The sequence below is a fragment of the Macrosteles quadrilineatus genome, unplaced genomic scaffold (genome assembly GCF_028750875.1).
Source record: "Macrosteles quadrilineatus isolate MER2022 unplaced genomic scaffold, UCM_ALF_1.0 Scaffold_8__2_contigs__length_117827958, whole genome shotgun sequence".
Taxonomy (NCBI): Eukaryota; Metazoa; Arthropoda; class Insecta; order Hemiptera; family Cicadellidae; genus Macrosteles; species Macrosteles quadrilineatus.
In genome coordinates, this window is record NW_026542601.1 from 93,294,965 (window position 1) to 93,310,995 (window position 16,031).

The 16,031-nt window shown below is 40.5% G+C and overlaps 1 protein-coding gene across 4 annotated transcripts in view; it reads left to right on the top strand.

Annotated features, from left to right (window-relative positions):
• The window catches only part of LOC129000018 (sal-like protein 3), a 118,293-nt gene extending 102,838 nt beyond the window's left edge, over positions 1 to 15,455 (top strand). The window contains exons 2-8 of one of the 4 annotated variants that reach the window (XM_054426864.1): positions 2,220 to 4,097; positions 5,004 to 5,297; positions 6,228 to 6,361; positions 8,952 to 9,333; positions 9,970 to 10,115; positions 12,300 to 12,473; positions 13,655 to 15,455. In XM_054426864.1, coding sequence (XP_054282839.1) covers positions 2,220 to 4,097; positions 5,004 to 5,297; positions 6,228 to 6,361; positions 8,952 to 9,333; positions 9,970 to 10,115; positions 12,300 to 12,473; positions 13,655 to 13,903 — 3,257 coding nt within the window. In that variant the 3' untranslated portion in view covers positions 13,904 to 15,455. Of the gene's footprint in view, positions 1 to 2,219; positions 5,298 to 6,227; positions 6,362 to 8,951; positions 9,334 to 9,969; positions 10,116 to 12,299; positions 12,474 to 13,654 lie in introns of all 4 variants that reach the window. The other 3 variants (XM_054426862.1, XM_054426863.1, XM_054426865.1) reach the window with 3 other exon arrangements.
• The last annotated feature ends 576 nt before the right edge of the window (positions 15,456 to 16,031 follow it).

Sequence of the window (16,031 nt, forward strand, 5' to 3'; positions counted from 1 at the left end):
TTTTCAAATTTGTTTATGACAATGGCATTTTTTTCATTATGTGGAAGCAAAAGTGCAACCTTCTTCCGGTACCGGTGGGATTTTTATAAAAAAGATAGTTTCGACCATTTTCTCTCAGGGCTCTTCCTCTCGTATGTACGGTGCTGCGGATAGTCCAGGATACTTTACATGGCAATGAGAACTGTCCTAAAATTGTTTGGGCAATGACAGTAAATATGTTTGGATTTTAAAATGATATTTTTCTCTTGTATCATGATTTTGCCCATTGTTCATAGTGGACTTTTCTTCAAAGCTATGACTCCAGTATTGCTGACAGTGATTCAAGAATCGGTTTAAAAATCGAAACCATTATTGTAGGCTGTGCAAGCAAAGTAAGCATTCTTCTGGTTCTCTCGCCGCTAACAACAGATCAATCAAGAGCTGCGTGCGGGTGTTGGTGGGGGTGGCGTCTCTCCCCCCCTCTCTTTCTCTCGCGGCGTCGCGACCTAAAGCACTAATCATAACACTCATAACCATCTCGCGGACATGCGCCGCTGCGCCTCCACGTCCACTAACACCTTCGATTTGCGTCATCCCCTCTCTCTCCCCGCTTCTGCGGTTTCCGAGTTATGTTTGTATTTTTAGCCCGTGTCTGCGCTAATAGCTCGCTCTCTTAGACAATTAGCGTTGTTTCTCCATCTCTCCATCTCCACAGTCTTCATGGGCCATTACGATTGTGGGCTACTCTAGGAGTTTGTGTGGAGTGTCTGTGAATGTCTAGTATCGTCCCATGTTTTGAATGTGAAAATCGTATAGTGATAAAACGATTCATATAGATCATTTTCGGACGTACCTTTTGATCCACCGCGCAGGCAGACCGTGACGTCACGCAGGGGCGTTGATCACCGATGACTCGGATTTTTCAAATTTGAAATCAACTGGAGGAATAGGACCGGAAGCCGAGATCCGATCCGGATATGCACCATTGCTGCCGCATATTTCACAGTTTAGCGCGATCAGCGCCGCACGGCGGGCGCGGCCGAGCGTGGTGGGTGCATAAAGACGCCGACAACTTCCGTCAAATCATCCATAAAAATAAATAGCTTTACGGTGACAGATGACGGATCACAATCGGCCATTTTGATTCCGAACCAGTGAGCCACGACTGGAGAATTGCCGTAATGATGGAGGCGGGGTAAGAGAGGAACAAAGCGACGGCGTCTTGCGAAACTGCGGACGAAGCTCTCACGATCCTCCTTGCGCAAGGCGGCGTCACGGCGTGGCAATGCGGGGGCGGGGGTTATACATGGTCTACACACGCGGGATGATACGAAACAATAAAAGAGTTTCCCAAATAATGCGTGAGAGAAGTTAAACAAAGTTGTCAACCCTACAACGGATTGTTAAAATTAAATTAATGTTTTGCCAGTTCAACACTCGTTTCTATAAATTGGCGTGCCAGTATCTCCTAAAATACTTTTTCTCCGTCTAGATACATTTGTTGGTTTGAAAACCTCAAAAGATTAATACGAACGCTCCTGTAAGATGAAATGACGTGTTTGTTTTCTCCTCAGTAACCACACATTTCTAAGGCAGTTTAAGAGTTTACAGGTTGTAAAATTGAGTAACGAGTGTTTGTGCGCTAAATACACGGACCATCTGTCCCTGTTATGGTTCCAGCTCTCGTCAACAGCACGGCTATAAATACTGAGTCTACAGAATGTCAGGGATATATCCGATACGGCACTAGCTACTAGCTTTGTCTCACTAGTCCATTATTTTTAAGTCTAAATTTAGCGTTATGAATACTCCAGCTGAGCATAACACAAACTATATTCCGAATAGTAGGAAATATCCCGCCCCATATGTCTGGGGGTTGGCTCGGCTATTTCTGTTATTATGTTTGGGGCGCGGCTATTTTTCTTCTGGAGGTCGTATATTACTTCTCAAATGTGGAATACGGAAGGGCTTCTAGCAGTGGAACTTGAGACGAGAATCTATTAGCGGCGTATTTAGTCCCAAAGCATATCTTTGAGGGCCTCTGCTCGTGACATGAGATATGAGCGACGAACGGAAGCATTATGTTCAACTTAAATCAAGATGTTTATTACAATAATTTAAATGCTATTCTGTAAACATCGCCACATTTATAGTTAATACTCGTGTACACAAGTCTTTTCGAGATGTATATTGTGAAAGATGTTTTATACGTTAGTCTAATAACTCTGTTTGTTTTTCAGGAGATGGGCCGATAACGGACTCTGAAGAGGAGGCGACAAGTCCGAGAGACGACAACGTCTGTGACAATTGCAACGCCGAGTTTTCGAATGCCCAGGAGGCCGAAGACCACAGAAAGGAGTGTATACCTCCCAAAGATGTCGAGGTCCTAGACAGTCCCGGCTCCGGAGAGAACGATGAAATGCCTCTCTCCGGAGACGAGGAAGACGAAGAGAGTAGTCTTCCGGAGGAGGGTAAAAGGCAAGAAGAAGTTCGAAGGCAGAAACAAGATGCCGAGAATAACAACAGCGTTGAAGATGGAGAAACTGAAGGTGAAGGAGAAGACTTGCCACTGGGGTTCCCGTTCCAACTGCCAGCGGCCGCAGCAGCGGGCCATGTGACTCTAGAGGCTCTCCAGAACACTAAGGTTGCTGTGGCACAGTTCGCGGCGACGGCGATGGCCAACAACACTGACAACGCCGCCGCACTGCAGGAGTTAGCAGTGCTGCAGTCTACACTGTACACATTACAAACTCAGCAGATGATGCAGCTAAACCTGATACAACAGTTGCAGCAGCAGTTGCAGATCACGCGGCCCAAGGACGGAAGTCCCACTCCTCCCCTTCCTCTCACCATCACACCTCGACCATCCCACAGCCCTCTGCCACCCTCACTGCCCAAGCCCAGCAGAACCCCGACCCCGGTCAAGCAGGAGATCCCCATGGCCATAACCACACCGACCACTCAGTCCGTCCCGGCCTCCGCCCCTCAGGCCACAACGCCAACTTCTGCCCCCAAGCCTGTCACGGCGTCCCCTCCAATACACACGCCCTCTCTACCCCCGTGTTCCATTTCATCTAGTTTTGCATCTTCTATAATTACGAATCTCGATCCACCTCCTTCTCCGAGCGAACCTAACACGCTCGAGATGTTGCAGCGTAGGGCACAAGAGGTCCTAGATAATGCCAGTCAGGGTTTACTTGCAAACAATTTAGCTGACGAGCTAGCATTTAGAAAGAACGGGGGTAAAAGTATGTCACCATATGATTCCAAGACGGGGGGCAGGAACGAGCCGTTCTTCAAGCACCGATGCAGATACTGCGGGAAGGTGTTCGGCAGTGACTCCGCCCTCCAGATCCATATCAGATCGCACACAGGTGAGCGCCCTTTTAAGTGCAATGTTTGCGGTTCCCGGTTCACCACTAAGGGCAACCTTAAAGTACATTTCCAAAGGCACACATCCAAGTTCCCGCACATCAAAATGAATCCTAATCCGGTACCCGAGCATTTAGACAAGTATCACCCGCCTCTGCTAGCGCAAATGGGAGCTCATCAGAGTTTACCCCCCGGAGTTCCTGCACATCATCCACACAATTCTCAGCCACCGCATCACCACCAATTCCCCGGCAGCCCTCCCTTCCCTCCCACAGGGCTGCCGATGTTCCGACCCCAGCACGATCTCGTCATCCAACCGCACCACCAATCCCTCATCAAACCCGTCCTTCCCATCCCACTGTTCGGGCCACGCCAAGACTTGCACCAAGAAGCCCCGGAGAACTTGAGCAAACCGGTGTTATCAACACATTCCACCTCGCCTCCACCGTCCGAAAGTAGTGACCATTTCAAAAAGGAGATGTCGGATGACGATGGGCCTATTCCATTGACGATGTGCACTACAGAGACGACTGAAGAACCGGTGAAGAGCGATGAACGACTCACTCCCAAAACAGAAGCCGAGGGAGAAATGGAGCAAGAACAAGAAAGGTACTCGCCCATGGGCTACGACGAGTGCAGCTCGGACAGCAAGTACAGCCACGAGGACATGCTTGGGACCAGGGAGAGTCCAGAGGAGAAGCACGACGACAGCCTGCAAGACCAGCCGGAAAACCTCTCCAACAAAAGTACGTCTGTCATAGGACATTTTAGTTTTTCAACCGACCAACGCTTTCCTTCCTTCTCTTTTCCTAGTCTTACTCATTCTCCTCCCAGTAGCACATCATCCGGCCTTCACACACCTCTAGGTTTTAACTCAAATCCTGTTGATATCGATCCGTCCAAAGATCCAGCCCTTTATACTAGTCTCCTTCCCCGTCCCGGCAGCAACGACAATTCCTGGGAAAGCCTAATAGAAGTAACCAAAACCTCTGAAACTTCCAAACTTCAGCAATTGGTCGATAATATAGAGCACAAGCTAACTGACCCTAACCAATGTATTATTTGTCACCGCGTTCTTTCTTGTAAAAGCGCTTTACAGATGCATTACAGGACCCACACGGGAGAAAGGCCCTTTAGGTGTAAAATATGTGGAAGAGCCTTTACGACCAAAGGGAATCTGAAAACTCACATGGGTGTTCATAGGATAAAGCCTCCTATGAGAGTCCTCCACCAGTGTCCCGTATGTCATAAAAAGTTCACCAACGGGCTCGTTCTCCAACAGCACATTCGCTTACACACGGGCGAGCCCACGGATCTGACACCCGAGCAGATCCAGGCGGCCGAGATCAGAGAGTACCTCCCACCGTCCATGTTACCTCTGGACTCCCAACCATTCCTACCCCTCCCTCATCCTCCTGACGATCGGCGCGTCTGTGGCCCTCCAGTCAAAGACGAACCCCCGTCAGAATTCTCGGAGAAGGTCCAAACCAGTAGTTCTAGTCCCTTATTAGGTTCGCCCTCTTTCTCCACCTCACTAGCTGCCCTCGAAAATCAAGTCCGAACCATTACCACAGTAGCTTCTCAGTATAGTCAATCGCATGTAAACCAAAATGAGGAATTGTGCAATAACACTTCGTTCACCCCTATTACAGTGAACGGTGAAAAGTCTCCGCCGGGTTCGAGTCCTAGTGGGTCCGAGGGGCAACTGACACCATCCCCCCAGACCCATCTCCACTCCCATCTCCTACCCCGTCCGACCCAGCGACCGCCCAGTCCCGCGGCCTCGGAGTCAGGCAGCCTGGGCGCTCTGGACCTCACACCGAGAACTTCCACCGGAGTGTTCTCGGGGTTCGGCCTACTGCCTACCTCGGCGCTGTCTTCTCTCACCTCCTCAGTGTTAACGTCCACGGCGTTCAGCCCCATGGGACTGGCTGTGGGACCCGCAGGTAACTTGTCCCTCGCCCCTTGTGTGTTCATGTTGTCTGTCGTCCGTATATTACTACCAAATGTTGATTATTTCACTCCCAGTGCATGTATTCAAACTTCTCAACACTCCCCTCAGTTCAAGCTATGATAAGTGTAATCAGTTTTAAATATTCTTTTCTAAGGAAGGGAGAATAATCTGATTCACTCCAATTTTCATTGATCCATAAAATGAGTCTCAGCTTAAACAACCTGCATGAACATTTAAACAATACGTTTTCCTTTTCCATTTTAGATGCAAAGGCATTAAAAAAAGCTAATGTGAGACATATTTGAGTTATTTTAACCAGAAACGCAATTTCAAGTGTAGGCTTACCGTTTGATATCCCCAACTCAAAGTTGAAAGTAGAAATAATTTAACAGTACGGGCGAGGTTGAAGCGCTCCGAGCGACTCGAGATTGGCAGGTGTTCAGCAATGTACGCACTCGCACTTCCAATCTAATGATAATGCATTGACATTTTAATGCGAAGGCTATAGATAGAGAGACCCGTAAATAAACGTTGAGCGATCCGCCGTCGGATGCCAATAGAGGTTAGACCTAGATGCTCGCTTATTTTATTTTTGATTGCGTTGGCAAAGGGCAATCGCTCTAGCGATCGATTTGTGGGTAATCATGTGGGAAGCTTGAAACGTATTTTGAACATAAATTTTTGGCACATCCTTAACGATATTATCAAGTGTTTATTGTTGTTGGATTGACTGTTTAGGTTGAATTATCCTACTGGCACAGACTTACCTTACCTCAGAAAACATCACCGTGATAGTTTAGTTTTAAATTTAAACTATTACTATTTATTTAGTTTATACTTTATTTTCTCCCGAGTCTAATTGTTCGATACACAAATGACGCCGATATACAACTTGTATTCTACCATCTTTCTGTTTGTACAGTGAGGGGTAACACCACTTGCAACATTTGCTTCAAGACGTTCGCCTGCAACTCTGCGCTGGAGATCCACTACCGCAGTCACACGAAAGAACGCCCCTTCAAATGTACCATCTGCGACAGAGGCTTCTCGACCAAGGTAGGGCACCAACTAGTTAGGCTAACTGGACAACTGGTTAAATAATCAAATAGTCTTTGACAGAAGTGACAGTTAATACATAAGAAGTTCTATTTGCCTATAAAATCTACGCAGTTTTAAATCTAAGATTGTTGACCTTCTTTATTGTCATAACCACACTACTATCCCTGGGTATTCACCGAAATCGTTACCGCAGTATTCTTTCAAGGGCGTTCAAATTCCGTTGGCTTTTGCTAACCTCTTTAAATTAAGTCTTTGACTTTGAATAGAAAATATGATGCATATTCAAAGTAATGAAAACGAAACCACAACCTAACCTAACCCAACTTGAATTTAAAGAGTTTTACAGACCCTCTTTCCTCTTTTCTTCGCCATCTCTGCCCGCGTCATACGCGAGATGGTAGGAGGGGCCAGATACAATGGTACTATTTGTTTGGATGACATATGCAATAAGTGGCTCTCTGAAATTAGCGCATAGTTTGGCCCAAACCCAAACTATGACTGACTGGTCGTCCCTCCGCCTCAACTATTATTTTCCCTCTGACGGGTTTATTTAGAGATGGCAGCCTTCTTTTGTCTTCTCGGCTAAGATCGCACTACCACTTTTAATTGGTCCCATTTAATAACATTCGTGTGTTTATCACCGGACGTTTCTCAACAAACGACTACTTTCAACTTGTAAAATGAATTACACTAAATTCCACTTTGCGAGCATTCGGAGTTTGTTGTGTTTGTCTTTGTTGAAAAGTGTTCATCTTTTTACACGTCTAATTGGTTCAGGCTGTACAGAAGAAGTTTTTTTTCTTAGTCAATCAATTGGTTAGTTTACTATACAGGGTGATTCAAAAAGGACTTTACAACTTTTAAAATTCATATAAATCTTATTAAACAAGGTACAGAGCTGGTTTTGGTGTTGTTTTAAAGGAAAACACTTAAAGTTTTTTTACCTTAAACTAAAGATGTTCTATGTGACTTCCGTTGGATTTGGGGAAAATAATTATTTAGATACGAAAAATAGTGAAAACCGTTAAAAATTTGAGAGAAATTTACAAAATTTTGAAAGTAGCGCGTTTTTTTACGGCGAAGGAGTGCGACAAAACGCATAAATAGTGTCTTGTAGGAAATTTAATTCCGAACCTACGGTTTTGCCTCAAATCTTTTATAGCTCCTACCGTTTTCAAGCTATAGCCGTTTGAAAAAAAAAGTGTTTTGTCGTTTTCAGAGGTACGCCATTTTGGATTTTTTTTTGGGGGGGGGGGGTTAAAATTTGAAAATGCGACTTTTTGGGATTTTATGGATGGTTTGGGACCAAGAACTACAAGTGTGCGAAATTTCAACTCCCTAGCACATCTATAAGTGATTGTATCGCACTCCTTCACCGTCAAAAAATACCCTACTTTCAAAATGTTGTAAATTTCTCTCACATTTTTAACGGTTAATCAATAATCACACACAAATTTATATCGCTATTATTTCTTGTATGTGCTCCATAAATTGGACTCATTTTAATACTGTGCAAAATATTTTTCCGCTTTACAAACAATACCATTTATTATACACTTGGTGTAGTATATAATCAATGATCGCAACACCTATTACGTCATTGTCATTTTTAGCAGGCATAGGCATTATACAAACCATACCCAGTTAATACTGTGTGAAATTCAATGAAAACAACATTAAATCTCTTTCCAGCTTCACTGTTGAGACTAAACCTATTACTCTATTTGTTAAAAAAACATTTACCCTGAAACAAATTCATTAGCCATATGGATTACCCTAATTGGAATACTGTGCATTAACTAGTGTTGTTTTACCTCCCTATGAATTTCAAATTGATGTTTTATTTGTTACTGATTGAATTGTGCAAAGCTAAACCTTTTTGCTGTGATCATTCCCAGCATCATTCACTCGTCAACAGTTGTATTTTTACAATGAGTAAAAAAAACCATAAATTAACATTTATAAGTTAAACTTGGTTAATTGATTTTCTTTACTATTATTAGCTTAGATATTAGTCCTAATTAAATATTACTTTTACATTCTGTTGTTAAAATACAGTATGATGACTTTCTCTTAATAATACAGGTTCCTGAGTGGGTATGGAAAAATATTCTAAGATAGACTAACATACTTAGATATCAGACATTTTACAATCTTTTTTGTTAACTTCATACATACTCTTCACTGAACTAATTAATATAAGAAAGTATGCAAATATTGGCCACTCTGAATTGCCCAAATGCAAAATTTGCTTCACACACATTGAAAATATTAATAACAGGATGTATGGTTTATTTACCTCCTTAATTTGGCAATCAAAACAAAAAAGCAAAACGGATGATTGTTTTCCAATGGGTAAATATTGACCTTGGCCCCTCCCAAAATATTATTTGCTTTGCCAATGATAAACCCAACTTGTTTACAAAAAGCAAAGAAAATTGACCAAATATTAGTCCGAAAAAAAATTTATATGTTTAAAAATGTAAATAGATATCATTTAGATTAGGTTGCTATATTTTAAAACTTTTTTTCCCCCACACAAACTCGTTTCAATTGAGCAATTAATCAGTTGGCTGCGTGTACGCAGGGGAATATGAAGCAACACATGCTAACACACAAGATACGAGACATGCCTTCACATCTCTTTGAGCAAAAGAGCCCTACGGACGACACCAGCAACGCTAGTTCCGAGAGTAGAGACATCGGCTCTGTCAGAGCTCTTGAGGCTCCGCAGACTCCTACGCAACCTCCTGTGGGTCCCCCGCTGACCCCCACTGGGCCACCACCTCCCAAGGAGCCTAACCTGCAGCAACAATTGCAGCTGTATCAGTCTCCGCAGCATCATCAACATCAACACCATCAACAACATCAACAGCATCAACACCAACATCATCAACCTCCACCACCGCCGCAGCCTGTGAAGAGATCACCAGAAGAATCCATCCTACCTCTGCCTAAGAGACAGCCTAGTAAGTTTTAATTCAATAGAAATCAATATGCAAAACTTGATTAAGTAGCATGTTTTATGGTTTCAAAAAATTTTTTTAACGTTTTTTAAATGGTTTTGTATATGCGAGTTATTCATACATAAATAATCAAGCATGCAATTTAAAAATATGTTTCAGTGTCACTATATTTTTTTAAAGTTTGTTTGCCAATTTTGAATATTGTATTAATAAAACTTAAATTTGTTTAAAATCTAACTTTTGAAATTCACTGAAAACTTCAGTAAATTTTATAACCTATGCAATTCGCACAACCTTTACTAAAAAAGTGTCTATAATGTTTAACAAATTAAAACACCACCACAATTTCTATATAAAAAAACAGTTGTGTAATTTTTTTATTTTTCAAACAACTAATATAAGAAACTTAAATCAAATGGAATACTGAATCCAAATATACTGACACTAAAACCTTACTCACAGTCACAGAACTTTTCTAGCATTATTTTAACCGTCAAACTAGAAAAGCAATGCTCGATGGTTCCAGTGATTTGGCAATCCTGAACCAACCTAACCCAAATGTACCAAACGCGCGTAGAGCGCTTTACATTAATGTGTGCAGCTTTTAACCGCACGTTGGTGCGCGCGTGTGTGTTTTAGGCTTGCCAAAACACTTGTGCCATGTTTGCAATAAGAACTTCTCGTCGTCTTCGGCTCTGCAGATCCACATGAGAACGCACACTGGAGACAAACCCTTCCGCTGCACAATATGCCACAAGGCATTCACCACCAAGGGTAACCTCAAGGTAAACTAACCTTAAAATTGAGGTTAAGGATGTAACATAGAGCACAAGAACCTATAGTCTGTATGAAGAAACCTGTCTGGAGAGTCCAGCACCTTCATCTACCTGGGGACTGGCCTGATGGGCGTTAAACCATTGGCAAGTCACAGCTAGATAAAGGGTTAGGAGACAGGTTACATCTTACAGAGTTCAGGTTTTAGAGATTTTTTTTAGATGGCTTACCTGAGTGCTGAAAAGAAAACGCTAAAAAGTGAAATATTCTAAATTGTGTGTTTAAATGTTGATTTTCTGTATTTCTTGTATCAGATTGGACTCCTCCCCATTCAGGCAAGCCTGCTGTCCTAATAAATAACCATACAATTTTAATCTTACATGTTTTTGACTATATATTGGTACCTCATAGTTATTGATCAATAGTTTAAATTCTGTTCTGAGTCATGGAATTTTGGGTGTATCATTTAATACTCACAATAAATATTTAAAACATTTACATTAAAAAGATTAAAGATTAGGCCTAAAGAGAAATTATTTTTGGAATTTTTGCTAAACCACCCCTAGAGACATGTATACCAGTTGATTATAGTTATATTGAGCTGCATTGAACGATTGAACCCATACTTTGAGATTTCGAGGTCAAATATTCTTTACTAACCTCACAACAAAATTGTGTTATGAGTACATCTTGAAAGTAAAAATATGATATCTTAAAACCATCTTTTTAACACATTTTAACCATTCAGGAGTAGGATTTAAAAAGGTTCCAAATTGGATCCATAATACAAACAATCCAAGGACCTATAATAATAAGTTATTACCTGATCACAAATTGAGAATATTTAGGAATAGTCCAATGTTTGGGACAAAGGTTGTATAGTTAAACAGAGTAGGTGCAAGAAAGTGTTACAAAAAAGGAGTACTTCTTTCTAAATCAAAATATACTGCAATTTAACGTAGTTACAAAGAATTAATGTGTTACTTCTCTAGTAACCCAAACTCCCTCTTTGCATTGGGAAATTTTAATTTCTTGGAAAATTCCTGCGGTTTTTACCAAAATATTTAGTGATCAATTTCCAAAAATAAATTACAAATATGTTTCTGTTTCTATACATTACTATGTCCCACTTCACATCCTAGGACTCTAGGTTCTAGCCTAGAACTGTTTTACACATTATACTTCAGTCTAGTCCTTGAGGGTGGTGACATTAATAAATCACATAGATAAAATCCATTGTACATAGTATAAATTGCCGAGATTTGAACCCATGACATTGGGCTCTGAAGCCCCGCTCTCTACCACTAGACCAGCTCGCTCCTCTTATGTTTCTATACTAGAGAAGTCATTCATATGATGAGGGAGGTTTAAGGTTCCTGGATAACTTATTCACTTCAAACTGTTGCTCAAAAACATAACATCCTAGCATAACCAGAATTTTTACCAACCTATTTAAAATCTCTTTTAGTTTATTGCTTATTTCTTTAACGTTATAAAACCTTAAGTACTGAAGTACCTTGTAACTTGTCCTTCCGCTTTCAAATTAAATATTCTGAATAAGCTATAAGAGTATCCGTGGCGGAATATATCAGCCATTTATCACTAAAATAAATTTATACTTTTGCTAGTTGCAGCGAGCTGGCGTAGTGGTTAGAGCGCGGGACTTCAGTCCCTGAGGTCCCGGGTTCGATCCCCGCCAAGTCACCAATGGATTTTAAGTTGTTCTTGTGTGTTGTTGTTGTTGTGTAAGTGGTTCTAAGTGATAATGCTGCAACCCCTAGGTCTAGCCTGAAGTAATGTGAAAAACAATCCCAGGCTCGTGCCTAGCGTCCTAGGACTAAAAAAAAATTATCATCTTATTTTTTGACAATTTAGTGACTTCACTATTACCTGTTCACAAATAAACAAGCTGGGGAAATCCCTAGGATGGATATATGGCCTAGTTGAATTTTCATGTTAATAACAAGTAGTCATCATAGATAGTACTTTCTCATAAGCTTGCAAACATGAGAACAGAGGAAACCAATCATTATGTCAGGCACCTAGAGGTTTAGTTTCCTGTATAAGAAAACAAAAATGCTAATGAAAACTAAACTAATGAAAATATCACATTATTTACTCTTGTAATTATGTATAGGCATAGTTGTACAATATACTTCATGATACCTGTAATCTAACACATGTTATTGATGTAGGTACACATGGGTACCCATATGTGGACCAACGGTGCTTCACGACGCGGCCGCCGCATGTCCCTAGATTTGCCACCGCTGCCAATCACACCCAAGGATTCCGACTTTCTCCACCGCAGGCCGGATCTTTTCTATCCATACCTTCCAGCACCGTTCCTTAACGGGATGCAGCAAAAGGTAAAGTAAAATATTACTACTCTTAACGTGTGATGATGTGGAGTAGCTAGTATGAGTGTAAATGAAGATACCTGGGCCCTATATATCTTCCTCCAACCACTACCAAATCACGCACATTTCCTGTCGTAACCCAACTCTATTGCAAGGAATTAATCTAACTCATCAAAGTGCACAATATTACCTTAGCTGCCTATCACAGCCAGCTTTTATGTTCTTTAATATATCTAATTATAATATAATGAACAGAGAAATATATACAGTATATATATATATGGACTTATTCTAATTCGTGAAAAAGGTAACTAGATTTAGCAAATGTGAATTCTAAATTTGTGATATTGATTGCCAGACCACGACCATTCGAGAACCTAATGAATTACATAATTTAATTACTATTTACCCTAACCTACACCCTTCCCCAACCCCTACGAAAACTATCTAGACATATTCTTAATTTAAGTACTTATCCAGACTAAGAAGTGCTGTTGGCGGAGACGGAGACACTACTACGACTCTGGTAGATCGCCGCGCGCGCTTGCCGGACCGACTGTGCGCGCATCGTCGTCACGTGACTTGCCCTATTGTAGCGATTCGCTACAAACGTTCAAGGGATACAATAGTTTTTAATCGATTTTTCTTATTGATTGTCTCATGATTTTCATTACCAGTGTTACCCAAAACAGACAAAACATATACGGTACCCAGGGATATTGTTCTTTAGCAGTAAACTAATGAAAAAACTTCAATAAGAAGACTAAGCTTGAAAATAAGAGGCCAACTTCTGTTCCAAAACAAAATTCATTCCAAAAAGTCCCGATCATTTCCAACTCCTAGCAGAGCTTTCCTGAACCAAATCAAATCAAAAGATCCAGAGGTTTATATTTTTGTAAATAGTGAAGGGTGCACCTGACTGAAGTACTGAGATTTATTTTCTCCTATATTACTTGAGTGCAATTGATTTGTCAGTTACACAATTGTCATTAAGTTTAAATAATCCCGTCCTCTTTCTAACAATCCTAACGAATTATACTTGTACTAAGATCAACACCACAGACTACCGTTGTGGCATCTGCGTACTACAAGTGATAGACGTACTACAGGTCGGGAAACACTGTTAGACTATGACCAAAGTAAATGCAATATCTGCAGTATCTTTTGTTAACAATCATTCTTGTTTTCAGCTAAACGAGATCTCAGTCATCCAGAACGTAGGAAGCAACATGTCCAATGGTCTGTTGGGGTTTGGAGGCTACAGAGCTCTGGAGATGAAACCAGGGTCGCCAGGGTCTGAGAAGCAGCCTCTCGGTTCACCGCAGCATCGCAGCACACCTCCGTTGTGGGACCTGCATTACGACCGCAAGCCTCCGACAGCCCCCGACTCTCCCCCGGCCCACGTACCTCCACCACGAGGGGAGGGATTGGCCGCATGACCCTTCTACCCGACTTAACCTGCCTCCGAAGGAACCCCAGTGCGGTTGCAATGTTCCTATTTTGAAACTAGTCTTTATAGATAACCGAGCTCGGAGGGACAATATTGAGTGTTAAGTGTCGGGCATTTTATCGGTTTTAGTTCCCCGTTCGTTCACCTGTGATAATTTCCCCTGATTAGTTTTCCATTCCGAGGGGTCGGACAGTGGATGTATTTATTTAGTGATATTATTTATGACTTATTTGTACTATGTGTGTATAAAGAGAGATTTAAACTAGCGTCCGTATGCCCTTATGAATATATCGATAGATTAATTTTGTAAATAACAAAAGACAGTCATTGTTGGCCGACATTTTATTTGTAGAATAAGTAACTGTTTTTTATTATGTGTGGAATGTGTGTCTGTAATTATATTTATAAATTCAGTGTTGATATTTATTCTGGACAGCTACTTTCCAATTGTTACCCCGTGTTTGTCACTATTACTTTACATCTTCCCTGTTTTGTTGTGTACATAGGATTTTGTGTACGGCTGTAGACTGTTGTGTATCTATATATTAAACTCGCCTTCGGTTTGTCCGACTACTCTACATATTTATTCAGAAAGCTTCGTTTGGAGGCTGTTTTTGACGACAGAGTTTTAGGATTATGATCTCAAGTATTAAAGCATATCATTTTAACGCTGTTGATTTTTAAGTGACTAATCAAAAATACTAAACAGTGTAGTTTTCAGAACTCAGGAATTCATTATTTTCCTAACTCTACTTTTTCCTTTGAGCATTGCATTTTTTGTTATTATCGAGCTTAAAATTACTGTTCTCAATTAATTGTATACATTTTGTGTTTGAATCTTGTTAAGTACCGATATTTAATATTGTTTAATAGCTGTTCTCATAAAATTGTTTGTATTTAAAGTTTTCTGTTGAATTTTAAGTATTTGTTACGGTATTGTAAACGTCTAATTAAACAATCAGTTTTCTCAACTAATATTAAGTATTTTTACAATGTTCGACTGAAGTAGCGGATCAATATATATTTTTGCATTTGAATTTAGAGAGGATTTTGATTGCTCAAAATAAACAGTATAATCTACCATCCGTTTTACATTTACTTTTCAAATCTATTGCATTTAACTTCATAAGTAGTCTAACTTAACATAAGTTTACAACTGACCATTATTGTTGGTGCAACATTGTTTACAGTTTATAGTTTTATCTTATACTATTGTTTAACTGTCAGAAGTAATAGTTACAACGTGTCAAAATCCTCTACAGATTTTGTTTTCTAAAAAATCAAAAGAAAAATATCATAAGACACAGATTGTTTGAGTATTGTAAATTTGTTTAGTTCACACCAAACTTGTATATTTAAGGTGCAGTTATTTGTTTATACTCGTATGTGACACTGTACATGTTAGCATTTGTTATGGACTTGGGACTGTCGGCTTACGCAATATGCAACACAACAGAGTAGTTTTGCACAAACAAAAAATCAAGAGTTTTTATCAAGTTATACATAAGAACCTTATATGAAAAACTATTAAATATTTAAGTTATCACACACCACAACTGTTTGTTTATAATTCCTTTTTTCCTGTCTGGTAGTCAAGTAATCTATATTGACTTTCACTTACAATTCAACAATTTTACTTTCTCGCTAGTCGCTATACATAGTATATGAAGAAAGTATTGTCTTTGTCAACATTTTTAGTTTGTGTTTTGGGTCGAAATATCTGTTTTGGGTCCCACCAAACCCAAAATGTAGTTCCCAAATTTGCTGATACTGTTTATTTTCATCAGTATTCAACCATTTTTATGGCCATTGACTTAAGTATACCGAAGTAGACGTTCCATCTGTATAGACCAGCTGTAGCAAATATTTTATTCAAACAAACCTAGTTGAGTGAGCTACTCTCAGCCTAAAATTGTTTTTCCTCTAGTTTTGTAACTGATAGATGTGATATAAATAATGCTATACCTCACACTATAGTTCGGCCGCTTAGAAAGCGACCTCCTCCAGCATTGGTTTAGCATTAGCGCGCAGGTCGTTTTCTAAGCGGCCTAACTATAATATGTCTAGTTTGGAGTATTCATATTCAATAGAAATTCAGTTGCAGATTTCAAGGAGGC